Raw genomic sequence first — 22872 nt, forward strand, 5'->3', positions numbered from 1 at the left:
CAAATAGAAACTATTCAAGTAGTTCCAGTAAAATCAGTAGGACTGACAGAGAGACACAGCTACTCACCACAATCACAGAGCAGACAGGCACTCTGGGATGGGAAGAGTTCAAAGGATCATCCCAGGATGAGCCTCTCCTGAAAAACTTACTCCTGCTGGAGAATGTAAGACTGATTTTTGAGGCACATGTCAATTCTCTTCCACATATACAGCATCAGAAACCAATACATACAAAACTGCTTGACATCCCATTGCAGAAAGTAGCTTAAAGCATGAAGGCAGCCAACAACTGGGGGAGGGTGTGTGTGCATCTTTGAATGTCCAAAATCGAAATTTTGAACTCTCGAGCAGAAGTCTGCTCTAGCTGCAACTGGTACAGACTGGTTGTAAATTTTGGTAACATTTGGAATAAACAGAAGTGGCATGGCCTGAACCCTCTGACTTAATAAAGAGATATGAGATACTACCCCCAATTACAAGGCTGATCATGTGTTGTGCTTCTGCATATAGACTATTTAGATGAGGAAAATCAGGGGCTTGGGATTCCATGCCAAAAAGAAGGGTCCATGAAAAGAAATTATTTGTCTTGGAAAAAATGGGGGAGAGGGTCTGGAAAGAAGGTGAAGATGCTGGCTGCAGGAAAGATCCTGGAAGTAGTAGAAAATCCCAGAGAACAGGGACATGCATAGACATGAATGCTGGGGAATGGCCAGGGACCTTGACCAGTAACATTTGTGGGTGGTCAACACTGACAGCAGGGGCACAGCACAAATCAACCCAACTCTCTGCCCAGCTTTCCCAGGCCAGCAGTGACCTCCCTGCAGGGAAGGGAAGTCAAGACCTAGGAACATAATGCCATGGTAGGAGAAAGCAAATGAGAACAATCAAGTAGGGTAAGAATGTCAGGTGCTCTGGTTCTGAAATAAACCCCAGTATCCAGATCCACTACAGGTTGTCATTTACTTCGTCTTGCCTGTGACAGCCAGCACTTGGCTAATTTGACTCCTTGCAGGCCACTTTCATTAGAAGCTGATGCAGACTCTATATGGCTTTAAAACAATTCTGCTTGCTTGCACAGGAAAAGCATGATAAACACTTATTTTTCTGACTTCTAACATCAAAGGACCAGAAGACACCTACTCTTCACAGTCCCAGCTCTAAACCCAGCCAGTAATTTCACTTAGAAGCTCGCTCTCTGTCCCCTCTCTGACTATTTCCAACTCTTCAATATAATTCCACACCCCTCAGTAATATTTTCTCCCTTACACACAGTTGAAATCAAATATACTTGCCACTAAATGTTTATTGGGTCCTTGGAAAACATTTTGGATTTTGTGGCTGCTTTTCATACATCTTTTGGTCTGTGTGAAGATGCCAGTGATTCAGGAGTTCAACTGCTCTTCACATATATTCTGAATGAACAGCAGTGGTGAGACCCATCAGCTCAATGAGATTCTACCTAACCCCAAATGACAACAGCACTTTTTATAAGCACTTAAGGAAAACTGTTTGACAGAGCCTTATTTTTTGTTGTTCTGCTCCCCACCAGATATTTATCTTGTTACTCCATATGCTCACTTCTCCCTCCTCCATTTTTTGAAATTTCTTTTTATACTGGCATCCAATTTTATAAAAGCACAATGAAAGTCAACTGTATGACACTATCAAAGAAATTCACCATCACTTCCTCTGACACTTATATCATTAGAGTGGAGAAACTTCACTTGGGCTGAATCAAAAGAAGCATGGCCAGCAGGTCAAGGGAGGTGATTCTCCCCCTCTGCTCTGCTCTTGTGAGACCCCACCTGGAGTACTGTGTTCAGCTCTGGGGCCCCCAACATAAGAAGGACATGGACCTGTTGGAGTGAGTCCAGAGGAGGGCCACAAAGGTGATCAGAGGGCTGGAGCACCTCTCCTATGAAGAAAGGCTGAGAGAGTTGGGGTTGTTCAGCCTGGAGACAAGAAGGCTCTGGGGAGACCTTATAGCAGCCTTCCAGTACCTAAAGGGGGCCTACAAGAAAGCCAGAGAGGGACTTTTTACAAGGGCATGTAGTGATAGGACAAGGGGTAATGGCTTTAAACTGAGGGAGGGTAGATTTAGATTTGATGTAAGGAAGAAATTCTTCACTATGAGGGTGGTGAGGCACTGGAACAGGTTGCCCAGAGAAGTTGTGGATGCCCCATCCCTGGAAGGGTTCAATACCAGGCTGGATGAGGCTTTGAGCAACCTGGTCTAGTGGAAGGTGTCCCTGCCCATGGCAGAGGGGCTGGAACTAGGTGATCTTTAAGGTCCCTTCCAATCCAAACCATCTATGATTCTACGAAACTGGAAAGGCCTTCCCTGAATGCAGCTTCTGTTGAAGCAAAGCTTGAAGTGGTTAATTCTCAAGCTTCTCTGAATTAGAAATAGCCTAAAAATATTCCTTTTTGGTACACCTCTCAAATTCTCTCAGAACTCCAATACAAGAATATTTCTTCCACACATGAAAATGAAATGCCAAACACTGGCTGTTCTAGTGTATGTACATACACTGCTGCATAAAACTCTGCAAGCAACAGCTTACACAGATACAGGAACCACAGGACTAATAAAAGAAATACCAAAATAAAACCTTTTAGATGTTTACTAAAACAGATGCTTACACCAAAATATTGCACAAAAGTAGTCCTTGCAAAGGTGATAGTCATTTTTTTGTAGACTCTAAAATTACACTCTGCTAACCACACTACATTCTTTTCTAGTCACTCACACATTTTGCACACCCGTGCGATGGCAAGCAATGAATTGAGTATGGCATGGAAACTTTGAAAGCCAATGTTTCTTCATTTTACCCTTTATATTCCTTGCCCTCTCTCCAACTAAGAATCCTACTCCCTCAGCATCTCATTTGCTCAGTACTGGGTGCAGCTCACAGACTGTTACAGGTGGAACTTATGGGTGGTAGGTGTTCACCCTCTTCCTTCCCAGAAACCTTCTGAAAATGAGAAATGCTCCGAACACAGGATTTCAATCTAAATGAGTCCATCACTTTAGAGAATGAGATGAAGGAAATAAGTTTGCATACAATATTGTTCTGGTTCATTTCTTTGAAATGAATTGGCATCTCCCAGTTGCTGAACAGGGTAAGAAGTACCTTCAGAGAAATGAGAAATGCTGTTTGACACCATGAATTTGGGCTGACACATTGAAAACAAAAAAGCCGTTTTGCATCAATTCGAACATTTATTCTACAGTTCAGCCACTGTACTGAATCCTTCCTTCTCCTCCCCCAGCATCCTCCAAAAAGCACTCCATGCTATAGAGAAAGGATGTTTATATTTACTTGTCTTTTGTGTGTGTGTGTGACAACACTACTGTCCAAGCTTTCTCTGCACTGGCCTGCTGACTCTACAGTAAGCACCAAATTGCCTTCAGTCATATACTGGAAAAGGGAGATATGTCCCAAGCTGCAAGATGGAGCCCTGCAAGATGCTTGGCAAGAGACGGCAGCTCTTAGTGGTGAAAGAAACTCGCTTCCCAACATCAAGCTACTGAGAGGTGCTGTAGTTGAGTTTTATGCTACAGAAACCAATGGTGGCACATCTAATCACAAGCAGCTCCTTCACCCTTTAGGCATTAAGTTATGGACAACACCTGTTTTATTCTCTGTCCTTGTTTCCTATTAATCCTATTGAATCACATACTACTCTAAAGAAAATACAGCTCTGTGGAAGTGTAAGTATGTACCTGCTTAGCACCACTGCTATAACACTGTTACTCTTTTCCACAGTCTCCTTCCTATGCCTTCTGACAAGGTTACTGGTATAGAAATACCAGCTCAAGTGATACACCTACCTAAATGAGAAATTACACTCCACAAGCAGGTGCAGTTTGACTTCCCACACAGACACCCAAAGGCACTCCCAAGACTTACAGCGTTCAGATTAGGATTGCTTTTTGTCAGCCACATCCACCAACAGAGAAGCAGCACAAGATACCATTGTTACCCCCAGCTGTCAAGTTAGTGGGAAAGCCATAGGGGACAGACTGCACCGGCTGACCCACGGCAGCGGGCAGGGGACTTGGGAGGGCTGCACTCCTTCCAGCCTCATTACTCCTGAAGCCTGTGTACCCACATTTGCCTTAGAACAATATAAGAGATCATTTCCACTCCTCAGGGCTTTTTGGATCAAATTTTGACATAATACAATTGGGAAAAAATGATCTCATGAAACTTATACTGCAGGGAGGAAAGGGAATAAAGGTATGTTTCAAACTGATCTGGAAATATTTTCCCATATGAAATAGTTATGCTTGTGTCTTACAAAAATGCAACCCAACCAGAACAAGAAAGAAACAGTGGCATAGAGCACAAATTCAGCTAAACATGCAAAAAATCCCCCACAAACAAAACCCCTTTATAATATGTAAATTCGAATAAAAACATAAACATGACCCTCCTGTCCCCAGGGAATGAAGGGAAAAACAACATCCCAACTAAATCCCAAATATCTGCTATCTGGGCTTTCCTGCATCCATCAGAAAACAAAGTGACTTAAGTGTGACCAAAGCAAGCTATAAAACCACTAATTCCAACTCACAGTCAGTCACCTCCTGCCCTCTGGAACAGATCCCATCTGCTGCTCCTCTTACTTTCTAAAGAAGCCACAGCTTCATTGCTATGAGCTTAAATGATCTTTTAAAAACCATCTTACATACACAATTACCCTACAACCTTCCTTTCTTCGTGTCCTAGAGATCATAGGAACAACAGCATATTGATCTCTCTACTTTCATGTCCTCTCTCTCCTGCCCATCCTCATCATGCCAGATCACTTAGGCTATAAACTCCACATAGGAACAGGATATTGATCAATGCCTTCACACTGCCTGGAAACGTGGCTGGTTCCCCCGTACGACAACTGCAGACAGGAGTGCTGAATAGTGAACACATGCAGATGCAGACCCAAATCTCTTGGCTATGAAGCCTCTTGCATTGCCCTCCAGCCCACCCTACCCACCCCTCATGTAGCACACCGCTAGCCTACAAATTTGATCTGCAAAAGATGCCACAGAGGCTGAGCGCTTCACAAGAGGCATAAAAACTGTTTGGCTACTCTCCAGTTACGCTATCCAACAGAAAGAATGTTTTTTCTTTTACCAAGATGCATGCAAACCCTTGTCATACATGACAAACCCACACTGCAGAGATGTTTGGTTTTCCTCCTCAAGTTTCTAATTCAGAACGCAGCCTACATCAGAAATGCTCTGATCCAGTATGGCAATTCAGACATTCTTAGTTTGTCCTTGCTCGTCAACAGGGCTCAAAACACAGACTTTTTTTGTACACATGAGTATTAGTACACACTGCCTCTGGTACAACACAGTAGCTGCTTTTCTATATTTAAAAGCCAGCTGTTTCTAATTAAGAAAATACTGAATAGGATATCTTCCAAACATCTTTCCACGACCATGCAACAAGGCTTCGCTACTTTTAAATATATGAAAAAGTGATTTGGGGAAGTTTTGAAGGACATTGAGCAACCTTGGACTCCAAATTGAAAAAAGATGCAATTTTTGAAGCACAGTCCATTACCATGGAATGATAATTCCATCCTGAGTGAAGGAGCTTGCTCCTGGACACCGCTATACCCCACTCCAAAAGCAATAAATTTGGACAATCTGCCAATTACACAGAAGTGTAAATGTTCCACGTGCACACTGTATTTCTATTTAAGCTACTGAGCAGCATTTAAACTTGTTAACGCTACCTGATCTCCAAACAGACGTTGGCCAGACAGCGTGGCTAGCATCCAGGTTACACTGCAACACTGAAGGAAAACCAGCTGACACCCTATGCACCATCTGTACAACCTACAAGTAACCATTTATCTCCACTCACTTTCCTATTGCTCCCCCATCTAACACACTAGCCTGCTAGCCACAGTTCTTCTGCAGGGCAGGAATAAAGACTGAAGCGAAGGTGGGCACATGAAGACTTCAGAGAAGTTTGAAGGCCAGCTGACTGCCTTGCTCTGCACTGCCAGTTCCCAAACCAGAACGAGTTTTTATACTCATGGCTTAACCCTGTTTTTACATGGCTCTATATAGGAAATGCCAGCACAGTGCTGGGCACAGCTGCATATACAGTCCTGCTTTAAAGCCTTCATGAAATATTTCCAAAGGAGAAATAAGTCTGGGACATCTTTTACAAATATTTAGGACAGGTTCGCTGCAGAGTTGCCAAATAGGTGAAGTGGCATGTTTTGGGGGTTATCCTCCAGAAAATAAGCATGTTTAATCTATTAGTTTCACATTCAGCAGTTATTAAAATATTTGTTTTCATTTATCTCAATTTTTTCATCTTTCTAGTGTATGACATAGAACAACACAATGCCAGGGGTCTAGAAGCAAGAGATTAATTTCTGAAAGCCATGTGTGGCTCATAAAAACAAACCCACTCCTTCAACAGATGCTTAAAAATATATGCATGCTTCATTAGTCTAATTTGTCTGCTCAGAGCCTAGTCCAAAACTGCAGAAAAAGTTCCAAAACCACATCAAGTGCCATCAAGACCGCTGTGCATAATAATAAAACAAACACAATCAGCAGGCATTAAGGACCTCAATCTGCAGGCAAACTCTGATTTCTGCCTAACAGCTGGATGAAGCATTTCCACCCACCAAAACATTGACACCACAATGTAATGTGCAACTGATTGCAGACAAACAAACCACAATCAGAACGGCCAATTTTCTAACTAGCACCAAACTACGGAAACATGAGAAGCCAGAAAGAACAACAACTGAGACCTCTGGAAAAAGATTCAGAAGTAGAGAGAAAGGCAAAAATATTCTGGAAAACACGAAAATGCACATTAAGCTGTCAGTATTTCAGTGTGGATTTGAAAGAGCAGTAATGTGAAACCTGTTTATTACGTTGCAATAATGATTATTATCTTGCCTCCAGGATTTTTTGGTTTTGTTTTGTGTTGTTTCCAAGTCTTCCAAACCATGAAGTTCTCACATGCTTTGGCAAGAACTGAATCAGCAAGATTTAAGAGAGCTTCAGACTGAAGGCCAGCTACAAAACTGGCCATGCAACCAGAGTCGATCAGACCCTCTAGATCATCTCCCGCCCTCAAAAGCCAACAACGTAGTGCAATAGCTAAGGTGAACCTGTCTTCCTAATGGCATACTCATAGAGAAGAATGAGAAGATTTGCTAAGAGGGGTAGATGTTTTCTTGACAAACCGTTAATATGAGTAAGTCCTGCTACTGTCACATTACATGGGATCAACCAGAGATCTCAGTTACTGGGATCTTTTAAAAAGCACCCTTAATCCAGGTAAAGCTGATGCACAGCTTCCTTAAAGTCTTCATGTAAGTAGACAAATAACCTAGCAAGAATTTGACAGTTTAGCTGGAAAAAAAGAAATATCTTCTGTCAAGGATGTAGGCAGCACTAGGAAACAAAAAGCACGCCTGCCATTACAGCTATGAAAGCAGCTCTTACATGTAGCTGTTTCCACTATGCAGAAGCAGAGCTGGTGGTACAATTATTTGGATTGTGATTTTGATGAATCTTCTCTCAACTGCAGTTGTACAAAAGTAACTGGGAAGTGCAGCAGCTCCAACTTCAAAACCTCCAGCCGTGAGGAGGCTAGAGGCCGCAGATAAGACAGGGCTTCCTAATGCCGTCCTGAGATCAAAATAATGGGTTCCAAATTCAAAATGACTCTTAAACCCCAGTTCTGAGATATGACCGCATACAGCACAAAGCAAAAGTGTAAAAATCTAGAAATTACTAACCTGCACTTTGGCTTAACCACACCATATGACCCTCTCAAAACCAGATTAAAACCCCCAGTCTTTTACTCCCTCTCCTCCACGCTGAAAGAATTGAGACTGATACTAATCTTCCTAAAGACATTTCCTTAATGGTAACAACAACTAATGAGGCAGAGACAAAACCCAACACTCACATTAAGGGAAACAGATTTAAAAAAAAAAAAAAAAATCACAGCTCAGTAGTTGTCCTTTCTTCATCCACAACCAATAACAGATGCTTCAGAGGGCTGACGGGAACACCCCCTCCCTGCCACCCCCACTCCCCCTTAAAACACTAAAAATACAGTATTTTAGCTTGGGGTGGGGAAGGAAGATATGTTTTTATTCCTCTCAGATGATGTCTGGATCAAGACTCAAAGCACGATCACTTTCATACACATACATAACATCCTCTTGTATACATGCACATGCTTTCAAGTACAGGTATCTAGGTATGTGCATGGGTGGGAATACCTGCACACAGACTTTGATCCCATACAATGTAGTATTATTGCCATAAACCTAAAGTATGCTACAATTCCTGTGAAGAAATCCAGACAAGAAAAGAACGAGCAGTATTTCACTCACACCACCTGTATGACATATGCAAGAAGTGAGCACAAATGTTATTGCTCACTGTTCCCTTCAGGGCACCAAATCCCCATCCCCCAGGCAAACATAATACCCAAGACTGCATGAGGGCAGGACTATGGCTAACATACTGGTCAACAAAATACCACTGGGTTATGAGCCACAAGCCCTAAAAGTTCAGGAAAAGGATAATTAAAAAAGGCGCTCACATCCTTAGAGCAGCACATTTCTGCACCACCTCTTAATTAATGAGTATCAAAGCATTTTTCAAAAAACATAGGCATCTACTTGTTTCCAACAATCTGCGACAGTAAGTCATAACTACTGGAAGGTGGGAAAGGATTTACATATTGTACAAAATACCGTCATCTGGAAGCGCTCATTCAAAAACAGTCAGCTCCCATTCAAGTATCCTGGCTCCAAAGGCAAGAAAAAAAATAGGCACTGACTTTGCTCAGTGTCACTGTTCTCTGCAAATACAAAAGAACTTCTCTTAAAAAAATACAAATATTCAGGAAAGCCAAGAGAGCTACCAGAGGGCTTCCTTGGTCTTACATTATTGCTTCTGATACTATTAAAGGAAAATATTATTTGTGTGTCTGAAAAGGTTCCCCCAAAACAGCCAGAGAGTTTACTTCTGAAGTACCAGATGTCATACTATTGGAAGACTTCTATTAAGGACTATTGAGATTTTTATCACAGCTTTGTCTTATTATGTCACATGTATTCTATTATGAATACTGTAGTGGAAACAGAAGAAATACGTTGACTCTTTGACAACAGAGAATAACTAAGTTGCTTCCCTTTGCCCTCAAGGAGGAAAAAAAAAAAGGTATTATTTTCCCTGTGAGAATGCTCAAGATATAATGGGCAAGAGAAAGAAATACTTAGTGAAAATGGTTTAATAAATCCCAGCAGAAACAAAGCATCTTTTCACATACTTAAAAGTCTGCAAGGCTCCATGCTGACATTTGATGAATGGACAGAATAAAATGTTTTGCACCTCCTATGCCTTCTACTGATGGGACAAAGTCCTGGCTGGCACAGATGCTAGGTGAGTATTACAGTTGAAAACAGCTCCCTTCATGTGCTATTGGATGTGCATAGTATGAGGATATAAAACATTCTTGAGTTCAGTTTATTTGAAGATAAATACACTAGCAAGATTTAAAACCAAAACAAAGCTTTTAAGATACCTTGATTACTTGTAAATGCAGAAAAGAAGATAACAAGAGTAAGGGAATAGCTTAAGTCTGGGAAGCAGCAAGGCAATTCATTTTACTGACTAGAGCCTAGCACGATCCCAGCTCATTTCACCATAAGCTGGTTTTATGACAGCAACCGATTACTCAAGAGACTTCGTATAAGTTAATGCGAGTGGGAAGCAAGTTCCCTTTACCTTGGGTGCTTTCCTTGATTTTACAAAAAGATAAAGGAAACAAAAAAATCCACTCTCTTCCACTGCTGCTCCTTCTCTTAAAAATACAAGAAAACTGTGACAGAATGGTATTGACCCCACGCACACACTGAAAGCCATACAACAGATTATTTCTGATGGCTTGTATTCAAAAAGTGTCTTTCTAGAATGATGAACAATCCTTAACATCTTTGATTGATGATTACTGACCCAGGGACACAGCTCCACAAGTACCAGACTAGACACTCAATCAAAGTAAATGTGTTCTCCATTAAAAAAAAGTACATTAGATTATTTTCATCTCAGCAAGATATTAGTACCACTTCTCAAAGCATAATGTCAGAAAACCAGAGCATGAAACCAAAGTTTAAATAGAAACACTTTCTAAAAACATATTCAAGCAAACCCAAAAGCTTTTTAACATGAAGCTTTTGTTCTGAGACCTGTGGTTTATGTTGGAGCAAATGTTGATGACAAACACAATATGAATTTTGTTGCAGTTGCAATTAAAAAAAATGGGAGCTACTTTTGAGAAAAAAAAAGCAACACCAAGCTAAAGTTGATAGTGTGACCCTTCTTGGATGAAGGAACAGCTCATCTTATTGTTCATGTTTTAGATGGCAGCACTACAAGTCTGCTGTGGAGGACAAGCAGTTCATGGGTCTGCATGATACTCCAGTCAAATTTCTGCTTGATATATGAAAATGTGAATTAGAGCTACTGATGCTGTATGTGCTGTGAAACACACAAAGATCACCATGAAATACTATCAGAGGACTGAGGCTTTGTCTGTCAGTCACTTGCTGATCCCAGCCTGTCAGCTGTCACTCTCTGCTGTAAAAAGCTGTCCATGAAAACCTACCATAGCCTCCATTATCCCCAGTGTTTTAGCACAAGATAATAAAATATGTATTAGGCCAGAACAGTAACAAAATCATGCCCGACTGCTCTTGTTGAGTACAAACATGAGAGTAACGTCAAAAATCTCTAATTGGCTTCCCAAACCTTGGCTTTTTTTATTATTATTTTCTACTACACAAGGGTGACATGAGCTAAATATGCTTAGATTCTTTGTTCAAATTATTAATTTGCTTTTCTTCTTTCTGTATCATAAACAGCATCTTTGCATTAAAGAAAACTCTAAACTTATTACAAAATACCTTTTTCTGGTCATTTTGACAGCAGTTCCACTTCTACAGAGTAACTTTTTACCATACATTTATTAAGTCCTTCACTGTTCATGGTAAAACCCTATTTTAAATATGCACAAGGCTCTTGAGTGATTCCGACAGGCTCGTGACTCAATCTTATCACCATGGGTTCAAATAATGACACCGAAGAGAAAATTTCACCACCTGGAACTCAGCTGACGCTGAAGGAACAAATCCAAAATTCCTCTAGTATTATAAAGGGATCAGTAAAATATCAGCTTCCCTTCTTCTTCTGACCATCTCATCCTATTCTCAAGTAAATTCTGGATATTTTAAATGAATGCAGGAAAAAAGGAACAATATGAAAGCAAAATATATGGAAGAGAAAGAACCCATGATAAAAAAAACAAAACCCCAAAACAAGTGAACTAAATTTCTACCTGGCATTTTGTCAAACACAAAGTCTTACTAGGAAAGCACTAATGAAAGAGCCAGTCTCACTGCTGTCCAAGTGAACTGAGAATTGTCATATAGTATCCACAGTGCATATAATCACGTATGATGTCACTTTTGGGGAGAAAAAGAGCTCTTCCAATGAAGAGATTACGCTAAATGAATGCAGGAATTAAAAAAAGGTTAAGATGAAGTACAAGCACTCTTACTAGAACACAGTTCCTTTCCAAGCATTGTGTGAGTGTTCAGGAAGCAGCAAGCAGCAGCGCTGGCGACAGCAGGGCACTGCGCTGAGCAGCTTGCCATGCAGCCAAGCGTTCATACTGACCTGCCCCAGCATGTCTGGTGCGATGGGAAATATGGGCCAGATGGCCGAGTAGACACCGAAGAACACCAGCCAGAGCAGCATGCTTCCCCAGACGGCCAGGTGACTGAACTGTCAAGGAGCAGGGAAAGAAGCAGAGTCAACACAGGGCACTTCCTCCACCCACCTAACCTATAGGTATTTCTCTGTTCAGGTCTCTATCAGTCTCACTCAGCCCTGTCTACCACACTTAAGTTTCAGGCCAGTAGCACAGGTTGTTTAAACAGCATAAACCAGTTCTTCTCTTTAATCTTCGCCTCACAACAGGGCAGACAGATAGTCCTCTCAGCCAATCTGTCTTACTTGGAGCTCCAAAAACTCATCAGATTTTCCTTGGAACTCTGATTTCTCTCATCTAGTTCCTGCTTCCCGTCATGTACATGCCAGGTTCAACACATACATCAAGGCAGAAATTTTCAAAGGCTCAGGTTAAAGTTCACATGGACAAATCCCTTATGGCAGAGTGTATGCATACAAGCCATGTGCACCACTCACCTTTCACAGAGGAAGATTCAGTGCTGTGTAATACACTACCACAATCAACATCTACTGATGAGCTTTGCTTTTTCTGTTCTGAAGGTGTCCTAAGTGATTTACAGATATGCAATGCAGTTTACATCTTTACTGGTTCTTTAGTCCATACACTTACTAAGAGTAAATAAAAGTAGTATTAAAGTGACCAAAAACATGTCCAGCACAGACTTGGTTTCAGTTGCATTAAAGAAAGTAATTTTTCCTACCCACCCAAACTATTTTGCCGTTCAGGATGATTTAAGCTGTTTTATTTTTACACTGCAGTGGATGGAATCAGTAATTTCAGTTGTAACAAGCAACTGAGCTCATTATTGGCTCCAGCTTTTTTGGATGCCAACAACTTCTGTGGCTGATGACTTTGGCTCCAATTCAGAGAAGTACCTGCATAAATCTTAATTACTAATTACATATGGGCTTAGGAACATGGGAATGAATTCACACACTGGTTGCTGTGGTGGACACAGCGTGTTTGTTTAGTTCTCAGCTTTATACTTTCTATTTGATGATTGGATTTGTCGACTTTTTGAACAGTATGTCTGAGAAACAAAGAAGTGTCTAACTGAGTATCGTGTTCTGCCCACTCTGAGATAGACACAAACTTCTGGAAGGAGGAAAAAATTGCTCCTCCTCTGGAAGCACTGAGCATCCTCGGAAAGGAGAGCTTTCTCCAGCACAGCCAGTGAAAACAAACAAGCAAGGAGTCTGCAGCACCAGTGCAGACTGGCAGATAACTGGAGGCTGCCTTACAGTACAAGCATTCATATGGCAAAACGTCAGAGGCGATGGAAAGAACACTCTGCTAGGCACTTTCAGAAAGCTGGAATTTTGTTCAACCCTAAAAGTTGCTGGGCTAACGAGCGGGACATAGGATAGGCCCCTTCCTGGAGACACAAAGTGGGCAGGAAGACTTGTTTTCAAGTTTTGCTATTTACTGTTTCACCCAGGAGATCTGAACAGCACCTGCTTTATCAAAAGACAAAACAAAACACAACACACACACCCCCCCAAAACCCCCACATTTTTTGATTCAGTTTTAATGTGAATAAAACTAAGAGACTGGAAGGATTTTTTTTAATTTTTTTTTTTAACACTTGGAGGAAGTGGGGGATTTTATCCTTTCAATCTACTTGCTTTTCTGAAAACTAGGGATAATTCATGTCAAGATTCTGACTAAAATAAAGCCCTGCCACAGTGAGCAACTGTAGTGCTCAGCTCCCCAAAGAACAAGTACTGCAAGGCTGCTGCAAGAATTTGTCTTTAACAAAAGCCAGCCCCATGCAATGGCAGAACAGCACCAGCGCTGCTTTCCCAAAAGGACGTGACACCTTCTCTTGAGACACAGCCTTCCTTCCAAACAAGTGGACAGAAGGCTCAGGACAGCTTGGACTGATGCTTCCAAGCTGCAAACCCCTACAGACCTTACGATTAAAAACAGTAAAGATAAAAAAACAAGCAGGGAAACCAATCTAAGACATAGTCTTAATTTTGTAGGAGGTGTATTTATGCTAGTGAAATGACATCTTCATTTTTTTTTTGTCTCCCTCCTGTTTTTCTCCAGTCTGTTGGTAGGACAGTTTTTGAGGTTTGCAGCTCTTCACCTTGCCCTTTCCAGCTCAGCAAAGACTTTGCTCATTTTATGTTGTCTTTATCTTCTTCTCATGGTTGTCCCAATCATCTCAGGCTTGTACCTGCCTGAATTGCTTCTCCACCTTTAAAAGAGCTTCTGCTTTCAGGAAAAGCCCTCCTTGCCCTGCTTAAAAATGTTCCTTATACACTCACCCCACCAACCTTGCACTGTTGATTCTCTACTGATCTCTGTCATTTACCCCTAGAGAATTCACGTGCAAAGCAGAAGCGAGTCCATCAGATATGTTAAATGAACGACAGTCAGAAGAAAGAAATCAAAGCTCTCAGATAAAAACTAGACACACTGTATGGCTATCCTGTGCGTCCTATTTATCTGAAATAGTTCATATAGTGTGGTAAAGCAGTGAAGAAAGCTGTGTTTGGGAAAAAGCCTACTGCAGTGTTCCAGATAGGTAACATGAAGCTGCTCCACACAGCTCGAATGTGCTGATTTTGTTACGCATCATGTTACCACTCTTACCAAAGCCTTTCTTTCCATGCTACCTACTGGATATACCAGGCTCCCAAGCACTTTGACTCTGCATTATTTATTTAAAGCTTTCAGCTGAACCCATCATGTTCTCCCAAGTGGCAGCATCCCTCACTCTCAAGAACAAATTGCATGTAACCAATCCACTTGATGATGGAGAAGTGGCTTAACTCAATGTTGTACATTTAATACTCTTCAAGTAGCCTAAAGATTCTCTGTGTGTTGATTCACTCACAGCTGAAACAATAATTGTAACCAACATCAGATTCCAAGATGATGAGAGTCACTGGTCCAAGCAATGGGACAGGAATTAGAAGTGTGTATAGAAAAAAGTTGATTCTAAACACAACGACTTTTCTGTCCATAACAATAATTTCTCTATACAATGCCAGTGTTAAAGAACACTGAGATCTGCTAAACATTATGGTATCTTTTAAAATAAAATTTAGAAAATAGGGATCATGATTATCCCCCAGTGACTGAAAAGACACCAATTACCCAGGGAAGGGGAGAGAGGAGGAACCATCAAATAATTCACAACATAACAGCATCTAAACAGGCTCACATGCCTCCAATGCAGACTTGGATATATCCTCTTCCAGTGCATGAGGGATTAATTTAAGTATTTTTGCATTTTAAAGTGTTGGTACACAAGACAGAACTCATGCATAAGCAACAGCAAAACACCCAAACATTTTCTTTTCAGATGAGAGAATGAGGCAGAGAATATTAGCATCTCCCGAATAATTAAATAACCCATACAGATAGCATTTCATCTTTAAAATTCAGAACAGACATCAGCTCATTAATCTTAACAATTCCTCTGTGAGGAATGAAAGAAAACATTTTACAACAGAAGCAATGAGGTTAAGCCCCTCCAAGAAACTGGTAAAATAAGATCAGAGCCCTCAAAACAGCTTGGTCTTGAGTGCAGAGTGTCTTAGTATGTCATGAAAACTATATTTCCGTAAGATATCTCATAGGTGTGGAGAAACAGGGACTCCATCAAAATCAAGAGATTAGTGTTTCAGAGGGGCTGGGGGAAAGCAGGGGAGAAAAGTGTTGAAGGTTCATCAACACAGGAACCCTCTTACCCCCCTTATTCTTTGGAGGTCACTGCCCTGTCAGATTCTCACACGTACCAGTAACAGAGCACTCACTGCAAGTAAATGACTCAGATCTAGGAATCAACATAACCGTTTGACTAAAATCCTTATTACACTAAGTTTCCAAACAAAAAACCTCATCCAATGTGAAGTCACTAGTGCTTTTTACTAGCTTCAAAGACATTTTCAAAGCCCAGTTGTTTATCTGTGGGCAGACACCTTTCATACCCTATTGCATTAATTTTTAAAGGAGCTACAGAGTACCAAGATGTCCTGGTTTCGGCTAGGACAGAGTTAATTTTCTTCCTAGTAGCTGGTATAGTGCTGTGTTTTGGATTTAGTAGGAAAAGAATGTTGATAACACACCGATGTTTTTAGTTGTTGCTAAGTAGTGTTTATACTAAGTCAAGGATTTTTCAGCTTCTCGTGCCCAGCCAGCAAGAAGGCTGGAGGGGCACAAGAAGCTGGGAGGGGACACCGCCAGGACAGCTGACCCAAACTGGCCAAAGAGCTATTCCATACCATATGACATCATGCCCAGTATATAAACTGGGGGAGTTAAGTGGGAGGGGGATCGCGGCTCGGGAACTAACTGGGCATCGGTCAACGAGTGGTGAGCAATTGCATTGTGCACCACTTACTTTGTATAGTTTAATTCTTTTAGTATTGCTATTGTCATATTATTATTATTATCATTATCATTGTTTTTCATTCCTTTCTGTCCTATTAAACTGTCTTTATCTCAACTCACGAGTTTTTTTTCCTGATTCTCTCCCCCATCCCAGGGGTGGGGGGGCAGTGAGCAAGCGGCTGCGTGGTGCTTAGCTGTCGGCTGGGGTTAAACCACGACACAAGATTATGATCTTGATCTATTTCCTTAAGCAATTACAGTAGTACATTGATTTCATGCAAAATTTTCTCAATTTTAAATATTTAGAGACATTGGCAATATACTTTAGTGTTCTCTTCCCACTTCTGACAGGCTGTCCTTTTTCATCACACAGTGTGTGATCTACGAGTTCGTTCTCCTTTCACATCCTGTACTTACAGAGCTTAGCAGTTTATGCTTACATGAAAGATCCAATTAAAACACTGAAGCCTCAAATGATTTTTAGTACTTCTTTTCTGTATTAATACTCATTATGGAGGAAGGTGTGCTAATAAAATAAGAGATACTGAAAAGTACTTACTCTAGTCCATGCAGTTGTTTCCAAGCCAGCTTTCAGACAAACAGTGACTACAACATACTGCAAGGAAAAAAGAAAAAAAGACAACTTCAGTATTAACACTCTCAAATTCAAAGGACTTTACAGCCCAATCTCCCCTTTACACCTAAAAAGTTACTACTATTTAGGTACCAACCCAGGACCTTGGCAGTGTGGGATGGGGGAAGGACAGAGCAGAAGATATTGTTGGTGCATGTCCGGGGGGGGGGGGGGGGGGGAACCAAACGAAAAAAGAAGGGGGGAAACCATGCACACAGTGTAAGTTTAATTTTTACTCGTACACTTTCTTCTGGTTTACACCATTTTCTGATGGTATAAAAAAAACTGTAAAGAAATTCTACCATTCAAAAATTGCTAGGATACACAAACTTACAGTGTAAACTATGTTTCCAACAAACAAATAGTCAATTCCCTGGCCATTTGTGAATACTGCATCTGAAAGAAAAAAAAGAAAAATTATCACATTTGTTATCAGTTTATCAACAGAATGGGTGAAATAACAAGATTTTCAGGAGAAAATAACTGGTCCCAACCTTGCTTTTTAGAACATCTAAAAGTACTTTTAGAAGCTGTGAGATAATGGTAATGCAGAAGTTGTGCTAAGCCAGGCCTCAGACACTATGCTTGGATAGAGTGTATATCCATAGTCCCGGTTGCCAGAAGCCGTCCTAGCAAAAGGGGAAGTGTTTGCCAGACCCTACCATGTAATTTGCCCATAAGCTGAGGTATGTCAGTGTCACTTTTTCTGTTGCTATCTGTTCTGTACTACTTATTGACACCTCTAACAAATCCCATCATTTGCTCTGCCTGTGAAGAAAAAGGCTGTAAAACACCAGCTGATTTGTGGTGAAATAGAACTGAATTAAGAAAAGCCGCAAAAGTTTCATCTATAAAGGACACATGTAACATCTAAAAATATCTCAATGGAGATTAATTCAGTAACTGAGCAGCATTCAGTCTCCACGCACCCTTTCTCTAGTCAAGTGTGCACAAGGGTAAGTACATGTTCATCTATCATTTGAAAGTGCCAACCTTGGCAACACTTCAAATGTCTGTTTAGTCTTTCTTAGCCCTTGTTGAATAAAACCGGAACACCATGAAAGCACATTCGACAGCCATGCTAATGCCAAATGAACTCATACTCACAGGAGCTTTCAAGCATTACTCAAGCATGATAAGTAGTGCTATTTTCACAGGTTTTAAGACAACTGCTAGAGAAATACACAAACAGCAGGGATGAAAAAGGCTTAAGATAAAACCTTGGACCTGTTCCTAAACACATACTGCCTAGCACAGTGCTTCTTCTATGAGGGTACCATTTTGCTAGATTCATTTGCAAAACTGGATCTGACATTGTTAAACTAGGGTAGTCTACTTAGTTAACTACATTCCTATAACATAGGTCTCCAGGATCAGTAAATTTTTAAGTCTATAGAGGAGAGTTCCTGACACCCTGACCTCTGTGGTGAAGACTCTGTCCAGCTTACAGGTAAAAAGATTACATATTTAGTCAGTGCAGTTATCCCACGCTACTTGTTATGGTTTTCTTCTACAATGGCTGCATGTGGTTGTCTCCGAAGAACTGACAGGTTGTGAATGTTTTCCAGAAGTTGCTGGTTCTATATCCCTGTGTCCTGGTTTCGGCTGGGACAGAGTTAACTCTCTTCTTCGTAGCTGCTACAGTGCTGTGTTCTGGTTTTAGAGTGAGAATGATGTTGATAACACTCTGATGTTTTAGTTGTTGCTAAGTAGCGCTTATCTTAAGCCAAGGACTTTTCAGTCTCCCATGCTCTGCCAGCAAGCAGGTGTGCAAGAAGCTGGGAGGGAGCAGAGCCGGGGCAGCTGACCTGAACTAGCCAAAGGGGTATTCCATACCATGGAACGTCATGCCCAGTATATAAACAGGGGGGAGTTGGCCGGGAGGCGCGGCTCGGGAACTAACTGGGCATTGGTCAGCGGGTGGTGAGCAACTGCATTGTGCATCACTGGTTTTTTTCTTTTCCCCCTTCCTTTTTTTGTTATATTCCTTTTCATTACTATTATTATATTTCATTATTACTATTGTTAGTATCATATTTTACTTTAGTTATTAAACTGTTCTTATCTCAACCCACAAGTTTTACTTTTTTTTTTTTTCCCCCTTTCCTCCTCCTCACCCCACTGGGAGGGGGAAGGGGGAAGCGGCTGTGTGGTGCTTAGTTGCTGACTGGGGTTAAACCATGACACCCTGCTTTCTTTTCTCTTTGGAACCCCAACTACTAAGAAACAGCAGCAGATAGACTAGTCACTAACATTGCAACAGGAGCTAAAGCCTGAGACAGCTTGGTTTGGAGTTGGTTTGGTTTACAGCCACTGGTATCTCTATCAGCCCAACTCCTCCCCTGGTACTCTGTGGCTTCAGGCATTTACAACATCATTCACAAATACGTATCAAATTTTAACAGTCACTTCGCTCTTTCCTTAGTGTCAATGAAAAAGGTGAAGAGCACTAGAGAATTGAGCCTTCCATGTCCAATGAACCCTGCTGATGCCAGAAGTCTCAGTTTATTAAGAAAAAGGCATGCCTAAATAAATATAGGTTTGATAGATCTGGAATAAACTGACTTAACTCTGCCAGTATATTGTTCTAGTGCAACATCACAGTGCATATTTACATAATTGAATAATTTTTCATGTAAGACTCAATTTTTTTTAAAGTTACATTTTAATGCAGTAAGTTAATGCCTTTTTTTTTTTTTTTTTCTCTTCAGTGATTTCCTTGACCTTCCACTTTGGGAGGCTAAGCAGTCCTGAAAGGAATGATATTTCTGTTAATAAGAACAGCAGGACGCTCAGTGAACATTCATTTCTAAAGCTATACAAGTGCCCATTCATGGACTATATGCACTTCACATTCTAAGGAACTCGAGAGGTTAAAAAACATCCCAGTGTGAATGGCACATTTTTGTCTCTGGTACTGAAATCCCTTTTTCACTTGGAAGTACAAAGAAACTTGAAAATTCAATATTCATTTCTCTTCGGAAAGCAAACTAAGCAACCTACTCAAAGGAACTCAGAAAGTTACCATTTGAGCAGGTGAGTATTTCAGTCATAATTTTAATTGTTGAAATTAAAAGTACATTATCTATTTAGGAATTAGCTAGAAAAACATTTATGGAAGACTAAGACAAAACCTGTATTTTTCTTTAACTGTAACCGCTACAGACATCAGCCTAAAATTTCTGAAGTTGGATTTAAAGAAGAGCTATTTGAGATTACCATTTCTCATAAAAATAGTGAAACAGAACAACAAAAACCCACAAATCAAAACAAAAACCAATCAACCACAAAAACCCTTCTCCCCTAAAAGTGAACTGAGCTCCCAGCCCATACACGGAGGAAAGTGAAGTCCCTTTCTTGTATAGTCCATCGGACAGCATGTGAAGCTGCCACTGAGGATACGACGCTGACATTTTACTCAGCCAGGTAGAAGAACATGAACCTGCCTCTCAAGTATCTTTACCATCATGCCTCTGATGTGAACATTGATCTTCCCTCCCTTTCCATTTTCTTTCATCTCCTCCCCAATTAAACCATCCTGGAGCTGAGAAGGTTTTCTTGAAATTAGTGTTTTCCAGGAAAGAGTTTCAGTTTTGAAAAATTCCTGATTTTAGATAAATACTGTGTCCCCGTCCCCCCCCCGGCACTGCCCCAAAATTCCTCATCTGATCTAGTCCTATTTCTTAGGACAGTAAAAGAACAGATTTCCCATGGTTTTTCCTGCCCACACAACTATATTGTAAAGCTAGGTAGGAACCGTATGGGATTTACTGTTCCCTGAAATACCATGTAGTTGCATTAACTTTCATGGAAAGCAAGACTTAATAAGCCTAATTTGTACAACAAAAAGTCTCATTTCCCCAGTATCTCTGACTCTTGATCTGGTGTACTTCCATTAGAGCCAATTCATTTTCTCCCCACAGACTTCAACAGTAGTGAAGCCTCTCTATTTTATCCTACATTTTACAGTACTGTGTTATGGAATGGGAAAGGTCCAACAAGATATAAAGCAAATGGTTGTAATGCAGCTGCTGTAAGAACATTATACAGTAAAAAGTTGAGATCTCAACCCACTACCAAAAAAAAAAAAAAAAAGGTATTCTACAGAACATTATTCAGTATTCGAGTAAGATCTTTTGGCAAAGCAGCAGTTTAATTGTTCACATATTAAAGTCACTATATGAACAATAATTACATTAAGTTAGAATAAGTTCTGAAAGCCACTAGATAACTAGCCAAGTTCAGCAGCTACAGCCTATTGAACTATCTGTCAGCATTATTTTCTTGGGACTTGTCACGACCTGTTCTGCAAACACACTGGCTCTGTAAGACTGAACATCAGTTACTGACGTAAGAAATAACGAAGCCCTTACCATGCTCCAGTACTTTGAGTGGAAACCAGAAGAGAATGATGGAATGGATCAGGGCATTGATGCAGTGACCCCAGAAAACCTGAGGGAAAACAAACCAAGTCGTCAGTAAAGTCCAAAATTCTTGACCTCTCTCTAACTCCTAACAAACACTTCATTGTGTAGTTTAGAGTCAGACAATGTTTGTCCTGAAGTGAAATACCTAAACTTCTGCAGGATCTATTTCCTCCTACAATTTCTGCTCTTTCACAGGAAAACACTGGTCCAGTTGGATGGTTTTATTCTAAACTTAAAATCTAATAGGCAAGCATGCTTGCAATTTAAGATCTTTATCAAAATACAGCAAACAGATGGAGTCACCTTTCTTTAATTAGCTCAAAGAATGATTTTAAAAGATCGATTCAGTATTATGAAATGTTCTATTTTAACAGACAAATACTCTGTGCCCCACAATTTTTAACTTAACAGATAATGCCATTTTGCACCAACTAGAGCTTTACATACTCTACAATTTCCTCTCTAAGCAAATCAATCGTATAGCTTGATTCAGAAGTACATTTAGACGTGCCTGTTATGGAATAAAGACAGAATTCCAAATGCTGGCATTTTCCAGCATTTAAATAGCAAAATGAAGTAACATGTGTTCTTCAAAACTCAAAGTCCAAATAAACCAATTCATATTTTGTTTTCCAGAAGAACTATGGGAATAGAGCTATGCTAATTGTGAAAAAGCCCCCTAGTAGAGAGCATCATGACAACTTGTACATTAAATAAAATCCAGGCAATGTTATCCAGTTCCTATGAAAGTGGTAAACTCACCACTTATCAGTAGTTGTGAATTGAAAAATCATACTCTGATACAAATCTTTCTTTGAATCAAAGTTTATGGATATTTCAGGACCAGTTACAGTTGAAGCCATAGCAGAAAATCCTTATTTAAAAACAAGGACTTTTTTTTTTTTTTAAATAAAAAATGTAATCCCTTGAAAAGAACTGGGAGGCAGAACAATCTTAATCTCAGTGGCTAGCATAAAGCAGAAGTAACAGTGGGGAATAAGTTATTTTCTAATGAGAAAGACCTGGAAAATAAGAATGCTCGTGTTTATTCTTAAAGAAATAAAAAACCTTTCCCTTACCCTTGTGTTGAACCCATCTGCATTTTGAGTAATTTTGTATAGCTGTGGAAATCTAAGCATGCTATCTTGAGTACACGATCGTTCAAAAATTCCCAGAGTAAAGGGTGGCAGTGCTGTGAAAATCTGCAAGGAAAGCAAATACTAATTAAAAGCAGCTATTAGTTTTAAGTGGATCTCAAATAATATTTCAGTATCTAGACAATAGCAGAATTCCCAAAGACTTCAGTGAAGACTTATTACCAACTAGCATGTTGACATAATTCTCAAATGTCCAAACAAGTCCAAACGTGAATTTCAGCAATTCATAACTCTCAAACATTGACTTATGAACAAAAGAAACATGAAAGAAAATTTGTACTATTAACCAATTAGCTTAAACCCAAGAAGTTAAGCATCATTAGTTTCTGATGTACTAGCTAATCTAGCGAGGGTAAAACACATCAGACTGCAAAGAAAAGACAACATGTACTTTTTCAAAATGCCTTGTGGGAATGGTTTCAAATACAGCTGAAGTTGTAGCCATAATTAAGTATGTAATATGCTTAACCAAAGTAAGTTTA

General features: G+C 40.3%; 1 protein-coding gene across 3 annotated transcripts in view; it reads right to left on the reverse strand.

Annotated features, from left to right (window-relative positions):
• Positions 1-22872, reverse strand: part of ATP8A2 (ATPase phospholipid transporting 8A2) — a 334991-nt gene that overhangs the window by 88130 nt on the left and 223989 nt on the right. For 2 of the 3 annotated variants that reach the window (XM_050897554.1, XM_050897547.1), the window contains 5 exons: positions 22313-22435; positions 21180-21258; positions 17141-17202; positions 16732-16788; positions 11750-11857 (listed from right to left, as the gene is read on the reverse strand). In XM_050897554.1, coding sequence (XP_050753511.1) covers positions 11750-11857; positions 16732-16788; positions 17141-17202; positions 21180-21258; positions 22313-22435 — 429 coding nt within the window. Of the gene's footprint in view, positions 1-10855; positions 11292-11749; positions 11858-16731; positions 16789-17140; positions 17203-21179; positions 21259-22312; positions 22436-22872 lie in introns of those variants that run through there. The other variant, XM_050897563.1, reaches the window with a different exon arrangement.

The sequence above is a fragment of the Gymnogyps californianus genome, chromosome 1, assembly GCF_018139145.2.
Source record: "Gymnogyps californianus isolate 813 chromosome 1, ASM1813914v2, whole genome shotgun sequence".
Lineage (NCBI taxonomy): Eukaryota > Metazoa > Chordata > Aves > Accipitriformes > Cathartidae > Gymnogyps > Gymnogyps californianus.